Source organism: Clarias gariepinus, chromosome 8 (genome assembly GCF_024256425.1).
Source record: "Clarias gariepinus isolate MV-2021 ecotype Netherlands chromosome 8, CGAR_prim_01v2, whole genome shotgun sequence".
Classification (NCBI taxonomy): domain Eukaryota; kingdom Metazoa; phylum Chordata; class Actinopteri; order Siluriformes; family Clariidae; genus Clarias; species Clarias gariepinus.
The window spans coordinates 17,605,567-17,629,683 of record NC_071107.1 but is presented as its reverse complement, the minus strand read 5'-3'; the positions used below and the strand labels follow the sequence as shown (position 1 = coordinate 17,629,683).

Sequence of the window (24,117 nt, the reverse complement as noted above, 5' to 3'; positions counted from 1 at the left end):
GTTTAATTTGAATTTAGGCTGGAGTAGGTGGACTCACGTTGGTTACCTTGGCTGGCGTACTCTGCGTTGTTCCCTCCATGCTGAGGGGGGAGCGAGGTGTACGGTGAGGGTCCCGGCCCCAGCTGATCAATCATCTCCATCACATTAGGCATGATCATCTGACTGGGACTCATGGTTTTAAAGCGCTTGGCCAGTGGCCCATCTGGATCCTCCTTTATGTGCAGGTCAGACTTTATAGGCACCGGCCGCCAGCTACATGTGGGGTCAATCGTGACCTCCTCAAACTCCGAACTAAACAGGGTAAAATAATAATAATAATAATAGATGGTTAAGACAACCCAGGCTGTACATGCACTTATATGACAACGTGGCTGAATAGTTTATGAGAGTAAAAACAAGAACTAAATGGGCTACTGATTGTGGTTTTACTCATACATACTTTTGAATGGCATTGAGAATTCCCCACATGTACTGGTCCACTTCCAAACCTTCTAGCAATGCGGTTTTACTAGGAACAGAAAGCGTGAGAGAGAGAGAGAGAGAGAGAGAGAGAGAGAGAGAGAGAGAGAGAGAGAGACATAAAAATTATGAAGTTATGTCGAAAGATACAGTACAAAAAACACTATCTTGGTCCAACAGTGAAACCACAGCAGCTGAGTTCTGCAACTTACTTGCATACAGGACACCTCCACGTCCCTCTCTCACAGTTCAGCTGCAGGTAGGACTCCAAGTCAAAACACTGCAGATAAGACGTAACATCAGTAACAGAAAATAATAACACAATATCAACAAAAAATAAACCAGATGTGACATATAATGCTACTTTTGATACACACTGTACATGTCCTCTGAGCCCATAGTGTCTATGGAACAGGGAAGATGGTGACAGTGTTGCAGAAGGTTGCGCTGGCTGTGACTTTAACACAGTTCATTTAAAAAAGTGTTGTGACACGCTGAGGCAGTGTGCACATCTGTGTTTATTCTGAGGATCTTTACAGTGCAAACAGTTTGCTGTGCAGATACAGGCTGAATAGACGGAACATAATTATTGAGTTTAAGTTGAGGTCATAAGAACAAAAGTGGAATTTAAATAGATTTATATGAAAATTGTGGCTTACTTATGTGTATGTGTGAAACATTAGCTCACACTTTTACAAACAGTAACTGAAATCTGATGTGGACTGAAATACTGACTAACATGAAACCAACCATTTAAAAGAACACATCTGTAGAAATGCATCTGCTGTCAAACTGGATTATTCTAATATAAAAAAACATTATATTCCAATAACAACTCTGACAACACTCATCTTTGTTTAGATATCATTTTTCATTTGTTTGTATCTGATTACCTGTACATGCTTGCAGTCGTGTCCCCGGGCTGGAAGTTGAATCCGCCGGAATGTTATGGGACACTTAAGGGACACTTTGATGGCCGTCTGCTCCACGCCATCCTCTCCGTTCAGTGTAGCGTTCCCAGAGGATGCTGCTACACTGCTGAAATTTCTCTTTACTGCACACAGAGGATGAGAGGAATCAGCAGGCGGAAGAAGCAATGATGAAGCAGAACGCAAAAACAGATACAGCAGTATAAATCTGGTTCTTAGGCAGGACACAAAGCAGAGTCTATAAAACCCACTTAGGTTTAATAGGATCATTGTTAAGCATGATCCTATCAAACCTTGACTTTTTAAATAAAGAAAAATCTATTTTATCAAATACAATGTCCAAGACATACAGTTATAATTGAAGATTAGTAGTATACGGCACTGTGCAGTACAAATGTTTTTGAGCCAGTCCTCATTTCTTCATATTCTGCCACACTTCCTTGTGATTTTTAACATAATTGTGGGGAATAATTCTCCAGGCTTCCTAAAGGACTTTTTTGCCAGTCCAGTCCCTGTACCTGACCAGTTTTAGGGGAATGTGTTGTGTATGTTAAGCCAAACTGTCTCCCATGAATCATTCAAGAATAAAAACCATCTAATTTATGGCATAAACCAGTGAGAGACAGGTGAAGATGAATCAGGCAGATGATCAGGAGGGTTATTAGTATACTGGTGATGCTGAATGCTGAGCGGTTGGAACAGACGAGAGGGGAAATGAGGTTGCTGCTGAGGATTTTACATAAACATATTGTATCTTTAGGAAATTTGCTGTGTTTTGCAGTAAAACTTTTGTTCCCCTTTCTTTCATTTTTAAACTACTGCTTTAGTTTAGGGGACCTGGAGCCTCTGAGCATGAGGTCGGAAACACTCTGGACGGGGTGCCGCCAATCCATCACAGGGCACAAACAAATACACCCTTACATGCTCATTCAAAGACTATGGGCAATTTGGGAACGCCAATTAGCCTAATCTCCATGTCTCTGGATTGTGGGAGGAAACCCACCAAGATGGAGAGAACATACAAACTCCATGCACACAGAGGAATCAAGTCCTACCCTGGAGGGGCTAGGTGACATGCTAACCACTAAGCCACTGTGCCGGCTCATTTTAAACTACATAATTTTATTTATTTTGAAAAAATATGAGTGATGGCTCAAGATTTTTGCACAGCATTGTATGTACATCTCATTCATTTCTCCACTATGGAATGTAGTGTTTAAAGAGTATGCTTTGGGTTAATAATCCAGAATTATGTTTTTTCAATGCAGCTCAGCCTATATATTTTATAATGTATAACATATGATAATCTAATAGAATTCAGTTCACTGTAGAGTGTGCGCTCTTACTTTTGGTAATGCAGTGTTCTGCTGGCAGGAGCCTCTTCTTGAGCAGGCCCTGCAGGACGGATCTCACTGACGGCCTGTGCACCAGCTGCAGCACGAACAAGTGAGACTGCGACAAGAGCAGACATGTGTTAACACACACCAGCGAGACTCCCACACCATCCAATCTCCTTTACATTAGTGCCCTGGGATAATGATATCTCCTCTGTGCCATTTGCTTTTCCAGCAGAAGCCCGTGAAACCGATACCAAATGCGATGCACACAGATACAAAACACACAGGCACGCACGCGCACACACACACACACACACAGTGGAGGATCCTACACAGACCACAGCTGCTAAACCAAACCAGTGCTTCCATTATATTCTACATTTTATTCATTTAGCAGACACATTTAACCAATATGACTTGTAATTGGGACAAAATAAAATGTGACTACAATGTACGAGAGTTAATGGTGACTCTCCTGCTTCGTTAAACGAGGTCAGTAAATGAGCCTATACATTATTCAAGCATGGCTGTTAGCTGAAGTGTAGCAGTACTCACACAGCAGCAGGCTGTGACGGTAATCTGGATGGTGTTCCTTCCCGGTTGACACACATGTTTCAGGAGCAAGGGTTTGTGGGATGTCTTGTTGTCTCCTCTCTCGATGGTAAGTGGCGTGGCATTAACGCTGACCTGCACGGACGCTGGCCAATTCGTGTTCATCTGCCGGTCCTCATGGTGGTAGCACTTAAACTGCAGCTCCAGGTCAGACCTAAAACCAACCCGCAGTTACTCGATTAACACCATACTTACTAATATCTTCTATTTCTATTTCTATTATATATTACATGCATATTTAAATTACAGGTTTCAATAACAGCATAGTGCACGAGAGGATGTTCAAAAAGTTGTTAAGAGGATATGCAGAGACGCTGGAAGCAGTCATAAAGCCAAAGGGTGAGCATTAAGGTGTACATGAGATGGGTTTTTTTCCCGCTTTCTTACTCTTAACGACTTTCAAATATCTTTAAACCAATCCTTCAAGCTCACCGTTATTCTGTTTGTACTTGGCTGAGATATTTTCTAAAAAACATAGATTCGATTTTCCAAAATAGGAACATTATGTAAAACACAATGACCCAGATAAAGCATTTAACAAAGTGTATATACCAATGTGGCAAATTTGTAATGCAGCAAGCCACACCATCTCAGCAATCTCTTTTTTATACTCTTTTTACCGTTGTAAAAATCACAAACCATAATGATCAAAGGTTTCACATAAAATTGAGTTATTATAAAGCCTTTCTGGCTGCTCACTTGAATTACATCATTCAAAACCTCAACAGCTTCAAAATGAGTACGCTTACAAATAATGTCATTGTGAATCTACATAAAATGTTTTTAACTAAAATAAGTAAAACCCAGACTTCTAAAAAAATAATTAATTAATTAATTAATTAACCAAGGCAATTAAAAATGAGCCAAATACTTGAAGCAGTTGAATTTTGTTTATTAAACAAATATCCTGGTTATGTATGTATTTTATGGTTAAAACATTTGAAGCAAAAATTGTGAGGACCACACTGGCTTGTAGGAATGGCAGCATTTTTTTAAATGTGACAAACAACAAATATTGTTTTTTGTATTTTCATTTGTAAATTCATTTTAATTGTGTATGCTTTTGCCTAAGAGTATGCAAACTTTTGCACTTGACTGTATATAGCTGCATTCCATGCATGCCAAAATCTATTTAAAATGGATGACTGTTTTATCATTATTACTATTATTATTACTTATTTATTAATTAATATTCTTTACACACCTCCACATAAGTGTTTGATGTACAGAGGGCCGCAAGTGGAAGACGTGGTTGCTGACAGCCAGGTTGTGCTCCAGTCTGAACGGCTCGAGCACCACGCCGTCACGTACAGGGAAGGTCAACCGCAGCTCCTCATTGGGGTTAGCTAAAAGCAGGACACAGCATTAGCTCACACACACTCGCACAAATGCCATAAGTAGTTTACTTTTTAACCGACGCCCACTGCACTATACTCGGGAGAACGTTGCTTTCAGGGTCACATCGCTTCACCCTTCCCACTGAAATGCATGTATTATGAATGCACTTTGTGCAGATGTGAAGCAGACTGAAGCGAGATAAATGAGCAGTGGGACTTCTTCTCACCCACCTGAAGGTGTTAAGAGGATCAAACACTTTAGTCCTGACTGATACTGAGGTTTTAATAAAGCTGACTGAAAGCTTTAAACTGTTCTGTCAGTGAGACTCACTCGGCGGTGGAGGAAGAGACGTCATATTCGGTTTCATATCAGGAGGAAACGGAGGCTTGACGTCCTGATTAGGCGATAGGTATTGAGGCATACTGCTTCCTGGAGTCATGGGTGGTGTGGGATTCCCAGGAACAGGTGAATGGGGGTAGTTCACAACCTGCCGAGGAGGCTGCAAAAGGAAAGTACATATACGTTTCGTTTATTCGATTTATATATTCTATTGAAATGCACAGGGGGATAGCTTTCATGTTCAATAATCAGGGGCTAAAAATAAAAGACCTAAAGTCAAATATATATTAAATAAACAAGATCCAATTATTCAATTGAAAATGATTCAGTGTAGCAACAAAAAAAAAGAGTTATACTTATTACACTACAAAAAAAGATAGATCTCCCACAAAGCAAATCTCACCAACGATTATTACAATCTATTTCTAACCCATTTTTATGCTTGCTCTATTGGCAGAAAAAAAATGAAGTGAAATTATCTGACTATAGAACAAGAAAATGTGAAGCTTGAAATGAGTAAAAATGTCTAGAAATAGGTTTAATAATCTTATATTTTGTTGACTGTAATCTTATTATACGAAGTGCTACAGAATCCTGAAAATACCCAAGATCATTTCCCTTGCTTAGATGTCATTTTTACAAAGAACATCTTGATCATTTGAATATACCAGGGTGTCCCAAAAGTCTAATATCACAGGATTAATTTGTATAGTATTGTATAATGTAATTACAGACCATGATGTATCTGAGCAAAGAAGTGAGAATTCAGAGAATTCTATTCACAGGAAATGAGTTTGACACTTTCCATTTTTCCTCCTATAATACTGGACTTATGGGACACTGTGCACAGTAAAAACACTAATATATCAAGCACAGTCCAAGACCACAAAGAGAAGTAAAGGAACTGCTTACCCCGCTGCTTGGATTATAGCCATAACTACCTCCAGGGAAATTGTTATTTTGGCCATTAAATTGCTCCTGCTGAAAGCAAAAAAACACATCATGAGCTGTGTACAATGAAGTGCAATGTTGCTTTGTACTTAGCAGTTTGTGACCCTCACCTTGTAGTATTGACCCATGGGAACTCCTGAAGGTGGGTACTGGCCTGTACCCTGCTGGCCTGGCATCCTCTGGCCGGGATAACTGGGAGAGGGCAGGGCTCTGGAAGCATTAGGGTTAGGGTACTGTCCTTGCTGATTGGGGAATTGGCCATTGGGTCCAAACTGCTGACCACCATAGTTTGGCTGAAGTGAGAATAATAAAACAACTACTTATTAAATTTACTATGTTTATGGAAAAGTTTTTAAATGCAATTTCTGAATAAAAAAATTTGTTCTGACACATTTATAAATATTTAACATGATCTTGTGTCTAGTCTTTTGGTTTAAAAAGTCAAATTATTGAAAAATGATAAGATAAGTATAAGATTATGTCTTTTATACGTCACATTTATTGACAGAGAAATCTGCAAAAAATTATCTTTAGAACACTAAATGTGAAAAAATGAAACAAAATAAATAAACATAGCTGTAAACATGGAAAAATATTTTGATACTCTAATTCTAATTCTAAACTCTCATTAGAAAATTCTATTTCTAATTCTGATACTGATAATTCTGCCAATTTGGATTACATTACATATTGGTTTGTATTTATGCAATTTATACTATTATACTGTAAGTTGAAAAAAATAATTATGTATAGCAATTAATTTTTCTGGCAATTCATGTATCAGGATACTGACTCCAAAATTATTTTTTTAAACCTAATTTTAGTTTGTACATGCTATTTGCATTTGAGGTGGGAGAATGTTGCAATTCCTTCATAACCCTAAAGGTGGTGCACTCTGAACTAGTCACGTATTGGAAGGCAGTACAGCATACAGCGTGGTAGGAGCAAAGTATTTGCTAGAATTGTGAAAAAATCTGAAGAAAAGGTAATGTTTATAAAATTATGATACTGCAGAATCACAATACAAATCATATCTGCACCTGGGTATTGTGATAATATTTTATTGGGTACCCCTTGCTTATTCCCATCCCTAATTGTTAATATGTCTGTTACATCATAAAAACGTAACGATGTTCACTGAAGCTAAAAAATAAAGATAACAGAAGGCTCAATCCTCACCTCTCCAGGGTAGGGCCTCTTTGTGCCCTGAATTGGCATGGATTGTGCCCTGGGGCCTGGATATCCTTGCTGGGGCATCCTTTGTCCATGTGCCCCAAATGGCCCCATGCCTGGTGCCCGGGGTTGATTCATGCCCATTGGAGGACCACTGATATTCGAGCTGTTCATACCAGCACCCATGCCAGCTGGGTTCATGCCTCCTGCCATGGCCGGTGGGCCCCTGGGTCCAGGCTGGTTCATAAACTGGCTGTTATAGCTCTGCGCAGGGCCCATCTGAAACGATGAGCACATCTGAAGAAAACAAACAACACAAATACATATACTTATTATACTTTGCAGTTGACACATGCTGTTTACTGTGCATATAATAATTCATGTCATAGTTATTTAAATCTTTAATACCTTATTTTAGTTTTTTTGCTTTACTATATTCTTATTCTATGCCAGGTCATACACACTTGGACGTGAAATCTTACTTGTCTGATTCTGACTATATGAGTCAGTAAGTAAGCAAGGGAATCAATGGCACCGTTACAGTCTTGACTGAATGCACTTCATTCACCTGTCCATACTGGTTAATTTCTTTGTTGGTTTCCTGAAGGGCAGCCACAGTTGCCGTGGCAGTTGCTGTTGCGGTGGCAGCAGCAGCGGCGACGGCAGCGGCAGCGGCAGCAGCGGCAGGCTGGGTAAAGTCAGACGGAGGCCGGGTGTGAGGGGGTATGCCTATACCACCTGGAGCGTTCGGACCACCCGGATAACTTGGAGGGGGGAAAAAAATGAACAATGAACTAATGAACTTAATAAACACTCAGGTAGAGTGAAGAGGCAAGATTCCAAGAGACTTTCACATAAACCAAGACAACACTTAAACAAATAGAAGAAACCCTTTCTGCTTGATTAAAAAACTGACATGATTGAGTCTAGTGGATTTGTAAATACATCTTTAATCACTATTCTCACTCTCTCTCTCTGCTTGGCACCATGGGAAGGTGATATCATCTCTTTTGCGAAAACTCCTGGAAGACTAACATCCCTGAGCTAAGTGTTGGCTTGGCATTGGAATAAAATATCAAATGTCACTAATGGAAGCCTCATTGCCCACGTTTATTGAATTTCCCACAGAATGGGGCAAGGAGAGACTCCTCTCTTTGTGCAGTATCTTTTCCATCAACGTGTTTCATTCTGGTGCACAGATTTGTCAGTGCTGATGTTACAAACACTCACCTCCCGCTGAATCCGCCAGCTCCCGGATGCCCCGCTCGCCCGTACATGCCCTGCTGCATGTAAGCCTGGTTGGAGCCACCTTTGGCTGTGAACTGCTGCTGTTGGCCAGGAAACTGAGGGGAGTTCAGCCCTGGGTTGTTGGCTGGCATGCCAGACCCAATTCCATTGCCTCCAGGGTTCATGGGGTTGTTGCTGTTAGCCATGGGGTTGCCCAATACCTAGTATAATGACAGCAGGATTAAACCTTTTGGTTTCAAATATATTTACAGAACACCAGACCAAAGATATTAAAATCGGAACATTTCATACATCAGTGCGTGTTCTTACTTGTCCCACCTGACTTTGTGATGTATTGGTCACCCCCCACACAGTTGTCACAACTGACAGTGAGCCTGGGGCCTGATTGGCATTCTGCTGCCATGGAACGGAATCGTATGGAAAGGACCCATCACTGAAAACCAAACAAACACATCAGCTAAATGAGATTTAAAAAAAAAAGCCATGTATGGGGAGATGAACTGACTTTGAGGAAGAATTCTCTCTTTAGTAGAGAACATTGTTTCTCAGCAAAGCAAAGCTCTTCAAAGATTCACCAGGGAGACTTTCCTTGGCAACCAATCAGAGCTCAGGCCCTGACTACAGAATGTTCTATTAAACATAACTTCATTGAGCCAGCAGTTCTCTTCTGCTTAGATGCCACAGAGGCCTTCTGGCACGGTATCAACAAACAATTCTATTGCCCGAAGTTCTTTACTGACTTACACAGATAAAGGTTTAAAAGCAAGATGAGATATCATCAAATGTTTTCTTTATATTGGGGAGTCTCGAGTTTGCAAGCTATCAGAGTCATCTTGTGATGATGCAATGTTTACGCTACGTGGCTGACAAAACTTTGACTGCTGGTGCCTTGGAAAAGACTACATACAGGCAGCGGGTGGTAACAAAGGTACTCTAATAAAAAGGGACAGCAGTATCTTTTTATTCAGGTCTTTTCTGTTTTTTGTACATGTTCAATCTAAGTGAGGCGATACAATAATATGTAAAATCGAGGCATTTTGTGCAGGAAAAAATGTATTGAAAGTGCATTCGGGTGATTTCACTTCAAAGTAACAAAGTGAAATAAAAGTGACTCGGCTTTGTAAATAGGAAACAAAGAGATGACTTTAGTTGCTGTTGCATTACTTACTTCATTTATTTGCATTCACACCTGTGCACACACACCTCCCATCCCCAAGCTTGCAAAGAGATTTTGCGTATGTCATTTACATTTATTTACATTTATTCATTCAGCTGACGCTTGTATCCAAAGCAACTTAAAAGTAAGCAATAATGCAATCCAGGTTTATTCCTGAGCAGTTGGGGTTAAATGCTTTGCTCAGTTTTATGGTTCTCACTGTTCTGAGATGAACTTCAGCAGAACCTCAGTATTAACGCAGAGTACATTAACTAATAGGTATAGAAATAAATTTTACAAATCCATTGCTCTAACATGTAAAGAGATGGCCAACATCAATAGAAAGCATTAGAGCCAACAGGTACAGTACATGCAGTGATCATCTTAGTGTTTGAAAAAAGGTCCAGTGTGGGACAGGCTAGATCTCAAGGGAGGCTATACTGACCCGTGGGAGAGCGAGGGCTTCATAGAGTTCATGGGTGACTGCATAGGCACTTTGCCCTGGGGTTCGTTCTGCCGATTCTTCTGGTGCCGCAGCAGGAGGAGCCGACCCAGCTCCTCGCACCAGGACGACAGCAGCGCTAGAGAGAGAGAGAGAGAGAGAGAGAGACTGATAATGAGTCTACAGATTTAAGGTTTAGGAACATTAATATGACACAGGAATATAGGACTTGCAGCGTGCTTTACTTTTCATTTAGATAATCAACATTCATAACCCTGATCCAACTTGTTTATTTTAGTACTAAAAACAATTTTCACCTACGGTTAATAAATGACACATTTTACTGAAAGGATGTAATAAATGACAAGCAAAGCCATGCCGGAGAAAAGATAACTACAATAATTCAGTGAGACTGCAACACAATAACACATCAGCGTCTCACCTTAACCTTCACTGACAATAACATGCCTTTTTTTTTTTTGCTTTTATCAATTTGCAGCTGCAGTTTCAGCCTCTACCACAGGGGGTCACTGCAGTCCTGCATTTTCCCAAGCATTTAGAGTCATTTCAGCCTCTCTCAGGATCATATGCTTTTCATCCGCAGCGCATTGTAAGCAGTGATCCTACTACAAAAGACTGCTCTTGTCTTCTCATGGTGGGAGGATTAAAAAAAAAACAGGAGAGGAAAAGAGAGAGAGATTGAGATACGGGAGACACGAACTGAGGATGGTGAATCATGTCATGGCAACAGTTCACTGTTTGTCTTTCTCTACATCTCTGACTCAAATAAGTGCTTTAAGTGCTCTTTGGACTCTGTGTGTGTGTGTGTGTGTGTGCGTGCGTGTGTGTGCGTATGTGTGCGCGCGCGCGCATGTGTTTATTCAAACACCTGTGTGCAGTGAGATGAAGGAAATGAGAAAATATAAGAAATCCATGCTGTCCATTATCGTTCCACTCAGATACAGCACAAAAAAAAAGCCACAAACTGCCTCGCCAGTGCAGTCTTCCCACCACCATCAATAAGACGGTGCATGAAATATTTCCTTTAATACAAAATGAGTTCATCCTCTGGAACAATAGCCTTCTTTTTTCCCTGAGACCCCACCATGGAGACAGTGGACAGAGAATAAAAAATGCCCTGTGTGCTTATTTCGACACAGAGGGTGGTGTTAAAGAGTCTTTTTCTCCTTGTCTGGGAGACTGCAGCGCTCTCTGAGCTGAGTGCATGCTCTCTCTCTCTCTCTCTCTCGCTGGTGCACAAAGACAGACGTCTGCTTTAGCTCTTTCCTCCCTGTATCGATCAGCCAGTAATGACTAATAAGACTGCTCAGCTGTCTCCTGTGCCCTTAATGCTGGGAGAATGTAAACGAGCAAACACACGTCTGACAAGCGGAGAGGACCCACGTGCGCAGAACACATTTTCACCTCCATCTCAGCTCGATCACACATGGTCCGTGTGCATTTGTTTTTTGTTTTTTAAGACACATTTTGAAGGTAGATTATCTAACAACACATTGTCCCTCTTGTACACCTTTATTCATTACATTTCCGTTCTTTCCTCCTTGCTCTCCCAATGTCTCTCTCTGTCTGTCCGGGTTATAAAACATACAATTACAGTAAGGCCATGTATCGGTACACGTATCAAAGAGCCGCGTTTGAAAGCGAGTGTGGCTCGCAGCGCGACGGGCATGAAAAGCTGTCGCAGCAGGCTCGGAGCAAGAGGCTGGAATCACCCACCTACTTAAATGAGAATTATTCCACCCTGCCATTACAGAGAGCTTATCTCTGCACTAAATCACCACCTCTGCACGCTGGCAACTGCTATTTTCTCACAAAAGACCAACTTAGAACTCATATGACAGGTTACAGCCAGCCACTGCCTGCCAATTCCTCTCAGTAGTCCTGCTAGCACACCTCCTACACCTAACAAAGAGCAGAGCACTCATGCCTGCTTTCCAGCCTGTGCATTAGGTGCAAAAAAAAAAAAGAAAGAAAAGAAGAATGATCTGTACTTAGCTTTAACACCTGAACAACTTAAATCAACAAGCAACAACACCTTTATTCTAGTTGAATAGCCTATTTTTTTCCTGCTACACCTCCTGTGTTTTCATCTGAGCTGACATTTACTCCAGTCACTAATTCTGCTCTAACCACGTCTCCCACAAACACACCCAATTCTGCCTCCATTTCCTTCTTATCCTAATCTCTGTACTATTCGCTCCCGCCCTTTTTTTTCTGCCACAGACACCTGCTCCAGTGTTAGCTGTGGATTGGGTGTTGGCAACTTGGCAGTGGGCGATATGGCTCCGTCACAGGCAGAGTGTGGCATTCTTTTCTCGCAGGACAAAGTTCTTCCAGCCTCCAGCGGTTCCATGTGTTGGGTTTCTGACGTTAGGAAGTACGGTGTCGTGGGTGGGTTACCGCGAATGTTGGGTATGGTGGGCTGGTTTTGTACTGGCTCTACAGCCTGCGGTATAATCTAATAACCGGCATGTTATGCGCATGCTGGCTCTGTGGCATTCTGCAGTATGGTGATGGAGAACAGGATGCCAGGGTTGGCACGCAATGGCGAGCTTTAGCCAGAGACAGACGCAGCAGGAGGCAGAGAGAGCAGACACACAGCAGGGCTCCCACTGGGCCAGGCGAGCACCAGTCATCCAGGGCTGAGCCTCTACTAACACCAAATTATCCAGCAGCAGTCATCAACTCATGATTTACTAGCGCAGAACGTCCAGACGTCTTACGATCCAGTGGAAGAAGTGAATTAACAACTCAAACAACCTTATTTGTGAAGTTTTAGTTTTTTACTCAATGTCTCTTAAGGGTTTCACTTTTCATCGATTTTTGGGGAGTGGATTATTTTTGTTTAATCCAGTGTTTTAAAAAATTCCTGCATTGTCCTTGCAAGATGATCAAAATATTAGATCATTTTATGTACAGTTCTTGTTTAACACGGTGTATAGTTCATAGCCAGCACTAGGTCACCCTGTGCTCCAGCTCTGGTGACTGGGCATATCACAGGTACACCAAATATAACAAAGCAAACAAAGCAGAGGCAGGAAAACATGCCGGTTATTAGATCTAGGGAACAAATCTAAAGAACAAATCCTCTGGTATAGGGAAGTCATTAAAGATTAGTAATTGTCAAAGTAATCATGATAGCCACAATAATATGTACAATTTAATACAGCGCAAAATGTATTCTAATTAAGGCATGACATTATCAGCACTGATCACTTAAGTAGTCGTGACAGATCTTAATGAGGGACCAGCAGACTTTAAATTATCATAGCACAGAACCGACAATACATTCTCACGTCTGTACTACATTCGTCTTCTCTACAAATGACACACTTGAAACATTTAAACAAGTCTACACCGCTTGTTAAGATACAAGTTAATAATACATAAACTTGCTGTACTGACTCTTATGCTAAATATGTAATACGGTTTAATATGTAATTATGTAAATTAATATGTAATTATGCAAAACCATAATGTTTCCTAAGCACAAGGACATGTTTCTAAAAAGAGACTTCGGTTCACGTCTTTAAGTTGTTCTGGACAATATCATCTGATAAATGCTGCGAAGGTAAATGTCATAGTCTCGCAGTGACTCCTAGGAAACATGCTCTAAGGTGTCGGATCATCCTGTCAGCCAATAGATCTGATGAGAGAACAACAGTCCGTGGCCGAGCAGACAGCTGGCAAACAAGCTGCAGATTTCAAACATGACCTGTCTCAGTGTCTCAATCCTCCTTACCCTATGCCCTCTTATCCGCACACTGTGGTATAGTGAACTGACGTCCATCAATTCCTCCTGCTGATCATGATAAATCCTCTAACATGCAGGTTTCCATTGGTCTTTGTCACCCTGGTTACACAAATAGCCCCTAAATCTGCTGAAAATATGTGTGCTCAGCCGGGTAGGCTTTGCACCCCTATTTCTGCACCACATCTCAGCCACTGCCCTTTTTTTTTAGTACAACAAAGCCTTTCCGTCACTAATAAAATGGAGTTTGCAACAAATAGACAGTGGTGTAATGGAGAAAGGCCAAAACGAACAAAGCCATCAAAGTGGAGAACTCCACTTGACTCTATAATCACAGCCTGGCCTTATCAGATAGCAGATTTGAGCCTGGCCCGAGCAGGCAGCCCACTGTGCCAAACGCAGCACAGTGCCCTCGTCTTTTCCATTACTTATTCATTGAATGTATTACATCTCTGCATGTGAAGAGGCAGGCTGTGGGAAAAGAAGATTTGATTATTAAGAGTGGTGAGAATTATGAAGTGATGATGTTTTGGATAGTTACTCTGCAAGTACGCCTATCTGCATGCTAATTTGATCTGATGAAGCATTTATGTTATATTATTAAATAAGGTTTGCATGTCTAAAGGGCAATATCTTTGTATAATAAAGCAATTCACGGGGAATGTTAATAAAAGTGAAGGTTAGGTTAGTCTTGAATATTTTAAGTAATCAAATTTCTTCCTGATTTACACAGTGGGCATTACTATTCCAGACTACACGTCCCAAATCGGTATTTTCTAAAAACTGAAACAATATTCAAAACTATTTTCTGAAATCCTCTATCACATTTCCTTTGCTATACTTTCATCGCTTGATTCTTTCTTTCTGTCTGCACAGTGAGGTTATTAGTGCTCATTCCGGATGGCTGCCATGCTGGCGAGTGTTTAAAGTCAATCATGCCCTCTTGTCTTGTTATATCCACATGACACCACGGAAAAAAAGCCATTTCCTGCCCTATAATGACATCCGTGAAACCCCTCATTCAGCCAGCTCATGTATCTAATAATAATAATAATAATAATAATAAATTATTATTATTATTATTTCTGGAAAGATATGCTATTATATAAAGATAGTTTCCATTATTTCTAAGTCTTGCACGTGAGGTTGGTGGCAATAATCACAGAGCAAAAGCATAGTGTAAATAGATCCATAGATGTAGTGAATATATAAAATGTCAGTATGAGAGAATCTAACAACTAATTTCCTATTTACATTAAAAAAACAAAAAAAAAAACGTATATGCACAACTTCAGGAGAAATTTCCATATTTATTTCATTCTAATATGTTCCCATGCAAAAAGTGCAAGCTGGTCAAGAGAAGAGAAATCACAAACTATTTTAAGCTATAATGCCAAGCCATTACGTTTACAGTACATTGCAGATTCATACAATACCAGATTCATCACTGCTAAAAAGAAATGTGAATTTCCTGCTATAGTACATTTCAAATAAGATCCTAGAAAAGCTTGTCATGAGGTATGTGTTGTCCCTCCTCAGTATGAAACCCCACCATGATTTTACTGACTGTTTTCTATTTTGGTTTCAGAAAATGTCAAGTCATGAATCTGTTTAGTAGTTTTTACTACCATCTAATCTTAAAAGGATGTGTTTAGTTTTTTTATACATCACAAACATCAAACCTGTTGAAAAGCTGTCATGGGTAGCAGATAATTATGCTGGTTATGGTATCTTTGGGAGCCATTCTTTAAGATCTCCCTACCATAAAACATTTCTCGACAGCACAAAGGCCATGATTGTACAGAGATGTCGTTTAGTATTTGAAGGTGTAGTAGGTGTGTGTTCCCAGCATAATGACACTGTGCAGGCCCTACTGTATGAGGAAAACCTACTGTACATACTAATTAAAACTACAGCTGATCCTGGGGGGTACAGACTGCACGCATGCTACGGGACCTATTAAACCCTGACTGACTGAGGCTGGTGAGTCGCATCGTGGCGCCCTCTACCTCTGATGTAATGGCTCAGATCTGTACACACACAGCAGGCGTGCTGCACACATGGTGTACTTCCTAAAAATCTTAAACGGCTAATCACTAGAAGTTCAATTCAATGTCAAATATATACTGTGTATATATATATATATATATGTGTGTGTGTGTGTGTGTATGTATAGATCGGCCTCATTCTTCTTAAATTTTGGATCAGTTTTTAACAACTTTTTTGTTGTGTCTGTGGGGCCTATAGTCTACAACAGATGTCCTTTAAACCTTTCTGTGTAGAGGAAAAAATGCTCCTGTATTTGAAGCTTTCTAGAAGACATTATCTGTTCAATCCCAATGATAATGTAATCATATTCTGTAACATCCCTAGTAAGTTCAGCCTTACACTGGCGCTGTTTAGTGTGGAATCAAAACAGAGGAACGGCAATGATTTTTTGTCAGTGCAGATATACTATTTGAGCTGCCACTGATATCTACAATGCAGCCTCACTGCCACACAGTCTTTTTTAAAGCATCAATTGAAATAGCTTGATTCTAGGTGAACTGACAAAACAAATCATATTGTATTGTGTCTGCAAAAGCCAGTACAATGAATGAAATAAGGATTACTCACAAAAAGGCATTAACAACACAGAGGCCGGCCTCAGAAGTGAAGGACACACAGATGAAGGTTTTGCTTACACATACGTAGTAATATGTAATAAAATAAGGAAATAAAGAGGCAATTGGGAATGACTGACACAGTCTGAAAAAGCTTTTCCTTGTCTGTGGTATTAAGTGAGTGCGGAGCACTTTTTGAAAATATGATAGAAAACATAACTGAGCAGCACATGCTTCTGCGATACAGTTATGGATGCCTATTTAGCAGCCAACGAGCCACACACACCCCCGCGAGAGGAAGCACATCGAAAGCATCTGTGTCACTGTGACTCAGCTCCTGTGACTGCTCACAGATGAATAATAATAAAAAATAAAAAGAAAACTGAATGAATGTCCAGGGTGACAATGGCAGGGGAGAAAGATAGAGAAACAGAGAGAACGAGCTCTCTGCTGGATGTGTCACACAAACCAAATGAAGCTAGAACACAGAAGAGTACCTGAGTCACTTTGACATCTCCTGCAGGTGTTGGTTTCTGTAGGGTTCAAATTCAACATTTTACTCATGGGGGCAAAGCAAACGTCAACACAAACAATGCAGCATTAACCAAAAAAAAAAGAAATTCATTTTGTTGTCATTCATTTGTTGATGAATGACTTGATGAGGCATGAATGGCCCTCGGTAAAAGTCAGGAAGCCCTGAGCAGCTCAGTGCAGAAATGCAGAGCCTGACCTGCCTAAAAAAGTCAAAAACATACTTAATTACTCTAGACACTGTGTTAATTTAAAAAACAAAACATCAACAACAAATAATTAATTATTTAAAAATCTAAGCACTATTCATTAATGTTAAAGGGCCAATATGTAACTAAAAAAATGGATTTGTTTTGTTTTGCTGAACTATGAGCTTGCGTGTTGTATGAAATCATTTACACACGTACTGTAGCATTCCTTTCTCAGTCTATATATGAAAATTCATATGCAAGAACGTCACTCTGAATTCCTCATGCATGTGATGTCACCAAAGCGAATACATACTAAAGATGGGGAAAAGGCATAGAAATGTTTTAGTGTTCCATGGTACGGTACAGGCAGCAAATATCTCTTCCTGGTCTCCCGAAACACCCAGACATCAGAAAGCAGCAGCTAAAGCTGATCTTTTCTCATGTCCCTGAGGGTTTTAGTCTGTTAAACTGTTTGCTCAGCAATTTTCAGCCTGGACTGCTAGAACACAGTCTAGACGTGCCAAGAAGTCACTGCCGCAGTCCATACATAACTCGTTTTATGCCGATGTTTTATTTGTTAATGATTATATTATCACAGTGAACACTGATTTTAAGGCATCTTCATCTTGGATTTAACATCTGGGAACATTGCAGTTTTTTTATGTTTTACACTGTATGAGCACTCCATATCACTTCAAGAAGCAATACAGTCAAATGATAGTTTACCACAACCACAATAAGGTAAAAAGGCCTGCTATATAAGCTTGTGTTTATCTATAAACTACATTAACTTTTTTTTTAATGATATGGCTATGACAGTGCATGATATAGGTGGTAAAAAAAAAAAAATAAATAAAAAATAAATATATATATATATATATATATATATATACAGTGGAACCTCGGATTACGAGCTTAATTCGTTCCGGAAGTGGGCTCGTATTCCAAAACACTCGTAAACCACATTTAATTTACCCATAGGAAATAATGAAAACTTAAATTATTCGTTCTACAGCCCAAAAAAAATAATACATAAATATAATTAATACAAAATATAAAGTAAAAATAAAACAAATTAACCTGTACTTTACCTTAAAAAAATGTAAAATTAAACCCCGACAGATAAGGGTTTTCGTTTGTGCATGCAGAGTGTGTGTGTGTGTGTGTGTGTAAAATGTGCGCGCGCGCGCACACACACACACACACACACATTAACGGATAGACCGTTTTTAAAACCATTTAAAAATTAGCAAGGAACATTCCTAGTCACACTCACGTGAGCGCATACTAACAGGATCACTGCTGTAAGTAAAACAACAACAACAAAAAAACAAATTAAACAGCTCCTCACCTTTGAAAACAATCGCGACAGAGAGAAGTTTGTGTGTTTATTTGGCAACCTGAGAGGAGGGGGGATGAAGGGGGGCTCGCTCGCGTTTACGGCCCCCTTCTCTCAGGTTGCCAAACAAACACACAAACTCTCTGCCTTACACAGACACAAACACACACTCAAAAACACTGCAGGCACTAAGACCCAGCAGGGGAGACGATAGGTCTCGGCTTTACAGCTCCCCTTCTCTCAGGTTGCCAAATAAACACACAAACTCTTCTCTGTCGCGACTGTTTTCAAAGGTGAGGAGCTGTTTAATTTTTGTTGTTGTTGTTGTTGTTGTTTTACTTTACAGTAGTAATCCCGTTAGTATGCACTCACGCGAGTGTGACTAGCGATGTTCCTTGCTAATTTTTAAACGGTTTTAAAAACGGTCTCTCCGTTAATGTGTGTGTGTGTGCGCACGCACACGCACATCTCACACACACACACACACACACACACACAGCGCGTGTGTGTATTCACCCAGCAGGAGAGACGATTACCTTACAATTCTGCTGCAAGAGAGAGAAAAACCGTTGGCTCACTTGTGATGACGTAACGCTCGTTGTTAAAACAAGAAGCGCATGCGTGAAACATGATACTCGGTGCTCGTTAACTAAGACAATGCTCGTTTTTCAAGTAAAAAATTATTAAAAATTGTTGCTCGTCTTGCAAAACACTCGTAAACCATGTTACTCGTAATCCGAGGTTCCACTGTATATATATATATATATATATATATATATATATATATATATTTGAAACATGTATATTCTCCTACAAAATAATCATATGAGACATTATGTCACAAAGTCTTTAAAATATTGTCTCATTTTAAAATGATATAAATATCTGCAAATTATCTGAGATATGTTTATATTTATTATGGACCGCTTGTCATTTAATTTCATTGAACTATTTTTAAAGGGATTGTACCCCCTTATATATATATGTTTTATAACTGATTTTTACACTTTAGTTACTCAATATACTCAACTTTATTACTGGCTCCAAAACAACGTAGTTTCCTTGAAAAATTAAACATATCTTTTATAAATTTTATATAAAAAAATATTTTGTATAATGTACAGTATTTTTATTCCATGAAAGTATTAATATTCCATTCATCGATTTATTTTTCAAATGCTTATGCAGTATAGGATCATGGTGGCCTGCAGTTTATTCCAGGGATCTCAGGACACACATGCAAAGGACACACTGGATAGCTTAGCCAGACAATCCATTGTAGACGAATAGAATAGAATATAGAAAATTCAATTATTTGTCACATGTACTTTACAGCACAGCAAAATTGCTTCTTCGCATATCCCAATTAGGAAACTGGGGTCAGAGCGCAGGGTAAGCCAGCTTACAGCGCCCCTGGAGCAGATAGGGTTAAGGGCCTTGCTCAAGGGCTCAACAGTGGCAACTTGTTGATGCTGGGAATCGAACCCCTGACCAGTAACCCAGTAACCCACAACCTTAACTGACTGAGCCACCATTGCCCAAGAAGGTGACGAGCATTCGACTCTGGCGGGACCCGAACCCGCAACCTTTGAATAGCTCTACAGCTTAGCCTAAAAGTCCAATGCGCTATCCATTGCGCCACAGAGCCAACCATGGAAACATGAATATAACATACACAGACTCTCACGCTAAATCATCCGCTACAGGCAATTTTGAAAACATCAAAGCTTACACTGAATGTCTTTGGACTGTAGGAGAAAACCAGAGTACCTTGGGGAAGCCCAACAAGCACAGCAAAAACATGAGTTTGTTAGAAAATAAGAATTTATTCAGAAAACATATAATAAAAAACATAGTTAAATAGAATGGAAATAAAGCCATTGATAATCAACTATAATTGAATAAAAATATATATATATCTCTTTCTGACCTAATTAAAATAGGAGAAGGACGAGAGGCATTTCACAAGCTGTGATAATAGATGATAAAAACACTGGCGCGTATATATCACTCAGCATCACAGATATTTTACAATTGTTAAATACACTAATTGTCAGTCGCAGTATGGGTAAAAGTAGGTCAGTACGGTCAGCCATACTGAGGAGAAAATAATGACGTGCCAAAACCCACATTAAAAACCAGTCACGGACACACTTTAAGCAAGAAAACACATCTGATAACTTTCTCCTTAATAATTAAGTTAAGACGCTTAAGTCGTCCAGAATTGACTTGGTATTGTTTATTTAAGTCTAAATCCCAAATCTCTCCCTAACCCTTAACCAGGGTACAACTTGGTGTGTGGACTGTACACCACTGTGCACTAGATTTCCATTTAATGCTATCTCGAATTTAAATACTTATCGGATTTATATTTTTACCAGAAGTTAACATAACTGATATAATAAAGCGTAATAAGTGGTATAAAGTGGTATACAAAAAATGTATGAGATTTACAATAATATCCACAAACTCCATGGTTAATTCTCCATATCTTTTAGCTACATGGTAAGATTTCACCTCTGTTAAATTACACTTTCGCCAGCTCTGCCAGTCACAGTTAGTTACTTGTGCCAGTGGTGAAAGGATATGTGTTGGCGGAGCAAAATAACTGCTTAAATAAACGTACAAATCATAATCTGTTGCTAATAAATGGTGTATGTGGAACTGTTGTATTAAAGCAATATCACACTCAAGGTAGAGCTGTGGTGTTGAATATCAGCAAGGCTGTGGTGTTGAATATCATCACAGCTATCTGGATATCCTGGACAACAGCACGCCGTCTCGTGTGGTTTTGCTTCATTTATCATTTTCAATACCATTCATCATCCCTTTTTTAAATTCAAAATAAATGTTTACACATAAAAGTACAAATCCAATAAGTATCTAAGTTTATTATTATATTGGTATCAGACTTTTTGTAATTTTCTACAAACCAGGAAGTGCTTGAGGCTCTGAGCTAATGATCAGGAGCTTGTGAGTTTAAATCCCAGCACAGCTGAGCATCCACGGTTCAGTCTTTTGAAGTCTACTTAGTTAAAAGTATCAGCCAAATTGATGTGTGATTTTAGTGGGTCAGTCTTATGCCTATCAGTGCTCACCTGTTTGCTGGCTATTACTTAGACCTGGTACTAGTTAATCCGCTCCTTATAATCCACAAATACATACAAACAAAGAATGCATCATTTGATAGTGTACTTAGACATCTATTATAAAAGAGGATCGATGCAAAACAGACAGTACAATGTCCTCTGCTCTAGGATACTAACTAGCTAAAACTCTACAGGCTTATCAGATAATTAGCTTTTCACATTTAAGGAATTATAAAAAAAAAATAAAAAAAAACTTGACAGAAGGCAAAGCAGTGTTGGTGATAACCTTTGCTTTACCACATGCCAATTTTTGGAGACTTTCTTTTGCTGTATTCAAATAATCTGTAGGTTTTGTCAGACTTGATTCCATCTGTACTAGCATTTGTAATATTTCTGGCAGACTAGTAAGAAATACAAACCCACTTCATTTCATTTGCAGTAACAAGCTATCACAAAATTCTGTAACATCAGTTAGGTTTAAGGGCTCTGAAATGTCATTGTTAGCATAAAACATGGCCCTGGAATAATGCAGCTGACAGGAATTACAGCCATGCCTAGTTTGCCTACAAAACAGCTATCGCCTGTGTAGAGGAAACGTCGCTCCAGTCTGGTGTTGTGACTAGTGTAGCTTACAATTATTGTTAGCTGCATGTGAGAGGTTAGAATAACAAAAAGAAAAGTACACACAGACACAAAAGGAGAATTGGCAGGATTGGCACATATGCTAATTCCTACCTCACATATTTTGAATAAAACTGCATTAAATTCATGACTTTCTGCCCCAGAAATTTCCTGTATAGCTAAAAGCTCATGCTGTATGAATGGTCCATGTGAAAGCTGATTGTATCACTGTCTACAGAGAAGCTCGAGAAAAGCAGAGCTATTAAGCACACCTCAATGAGGAGGCAGAGTCGCTCGTGAACAGCAGGATCCTGATTATAGAAAACCACAAAGCATTTCAGTTTTGTCAGTTAACATTCACCACACTCAGAGTGTTAACAAGAGTTCACAGACATTTCTATTGTACCAAAGACACATTAGGCTGTTTGCTGGACAAGTTATTTGTAGTTATAAACGGTTGACTGTTATAACTGTTCGATGGTTTTGGTGCCCAGCAATAACAGCATTATGTTTATCTGTCATGGTTCTTTCTGTTTTATTTTGTTTGTTAGTTGTTGTTGTTGTTTTTTTTACTAAGACCTTTTTCAGTTTAATTACTGCTTGGTAAAATTAAATCTGCAACATTGTAATAGTAACTATCACCTCTCTAATTTAAGCGTGCAAATTTAGAGTATGTTTCAAGTAAACACACATCTGTTTTTTTTTCAGAAGTTTTAAAAGTTCACAGCGTTATTGTTCAGGTAGGATAGTGTGAATAATATCTGAGTCCTTCTTACCATTTCCCTCTCCATACAGGAGAAAGAGCAGTGCACTGACCCGGGCTAGTGGAGGCCGATTGTGTCTGCTTCACTACTGGTGCCTTCTGTGTGAAATTTGATATCCATCAAATACTATATTTGTGTCAGGATTTTCTAAATGAAAAAGTGACACTGAACATTCATTCATTCATCTCCGTTATGTGGTGAATCTAGATTAATTTTAACTCTACTTTCTGCGGCTGGGTCAAAAATCGTCATCGTCTGTATCGTCTTTATCCTGTATAAAGGGTCGCGGGGGGCTTGAAGCCTATTCTAGGAGAATCCATCACAAGGCACACACCTACCCAAAGTAAACCAGTGCCAATAAAGTGGCAGTGGTAAAACAGTGAGTCGAGGCTCTGGGTGACTGGGCATAAGGTTGGGCGGTTCAAGCCCTAGCTCCACCAAGCACTGTTGGACCCTTGAATAAGGCCCTTAACCCTTTGTGCTGACCCAGCACTCTGACTTCAAATGGGATATGTCAAAGGAAAAAAAATTTACTGTGCTGTAATGTACTGTAGTGTATATATTCGACAAAAACATGCTAACTCCACACCACAGATTAAAGGCAAAATTCAACCCCCCCATCTGCAGGTGTGAGGTGAAAGTACTAACCACTTATCCACAATGTATACATTTACATTATTTTATATAGTAATTCAAGTATCAAGTATTATAGAACCTACTGTATGTAATGGAGATAATAACACGCTGTATCAGCACCAACAGCACAACAAAGGAGACATTTGCCAGTATGAATTACAATAACAGTGTTGTTGGAGCTCAGACTGGGAGGGGAGAAACCTGGACCCAGGCCATGGTCATGGCTGGTCTCCTCCCGCTCCATTACAAATCAAACTTTCAGCATAGGATGGAAACTTCACAACTTTCATAACATATTCACTTTCCCCTATTCATATTTTAAATCCCATACCATGAGCATCATTCTGGTAAGTTTTCCCCAACACGTAACAAACTCATCAACAAACATAACCATGCTTGCCTTTGCATTTCACTTGCAGAAAACCAAAACATCTGTTACTTCAACTTTTGCCCTACAAGGTAAACTGAGAAATACAGGAAGTCTCTTATACTCGGAGCAGCTCTATTGGCCGGGAATGTTACAAATATTTTTCTGGTGCATTTTAAAAAACATGAGCTGCAAAATCACATTTTTGGAACAAGTGCTT

The 24,117-nt window shown here is 39.5% G+C and overlaps 1 protein-coding gene across 11 annotated transcripts in view; it reads right to left on the bottom strand.

Moving 5' to 3' along the window:
• The window catches only part of zmiz1a (zinc finger, MIZ-type containing 1a), a 127,065-nt gene that overhangs the window by 6,382 nt on the left and 96,566 nt on the right, over positions 1-24,117 (bottom strand). For 5 of the 11 annotated variants that reach the window (XM_053501883.1, XM_053501886.1, XM_053501884.1 and 2 more), the window contains 15 exons: positions 9,988-10,123; positions 8,696-8,819; positions 8,369-8,586; positions 7,707-7,902; positions 7,145-7,435; positions 6,076-6,258; positions 5,927-5,995; positions 5,006-5,174; positions 4,542-4,683; positions 3,281-3,491; positions 2,735-2,840; positions 1,353-1,513; positions 672-739; positions 440-508; positions 38-291 (listed from right to left, as the gene is read on the bottom strand). In XM_053501883.1, coding sequence (XP_053357858.1) covers positions 38-291; positions 440-508; positions 672-739; positions 1,353-1,513; positions 2,735-2,840; positions 3,281-3,491; positions 4,542-4,683; positions 5,006-5,174; positions 5,927-5,995; positions 6,076-6,258; positions 7,145-7,435; positions 7,707-7,902; positions 8,369-8,586; positions 8,696-8,819; positions 9,988-10,123 — 2,397 coding nt within the window. The remainder of the gene's footprint in view (positions 1-37; positions 292-439; positions 509-671; positions 740-1,352; positions 1,514-2,734; positions 2,841-3,280; positions 3,492-4,541; positions 4,684-5,005; positions 5,175-5,926; positions 5,996-6,075; positions 6,259-7,144; positions 7,436-7,706; positions 7,903-8,368; positions 8,587-8,695; positions 8,820-9,987; positions 10,124-24,117) is intronic. The other 6 variants (XM_053501887.1, XM_053501892.1, XM_053501889.1 and 3 more) reach the window with 6 other exon arrangements.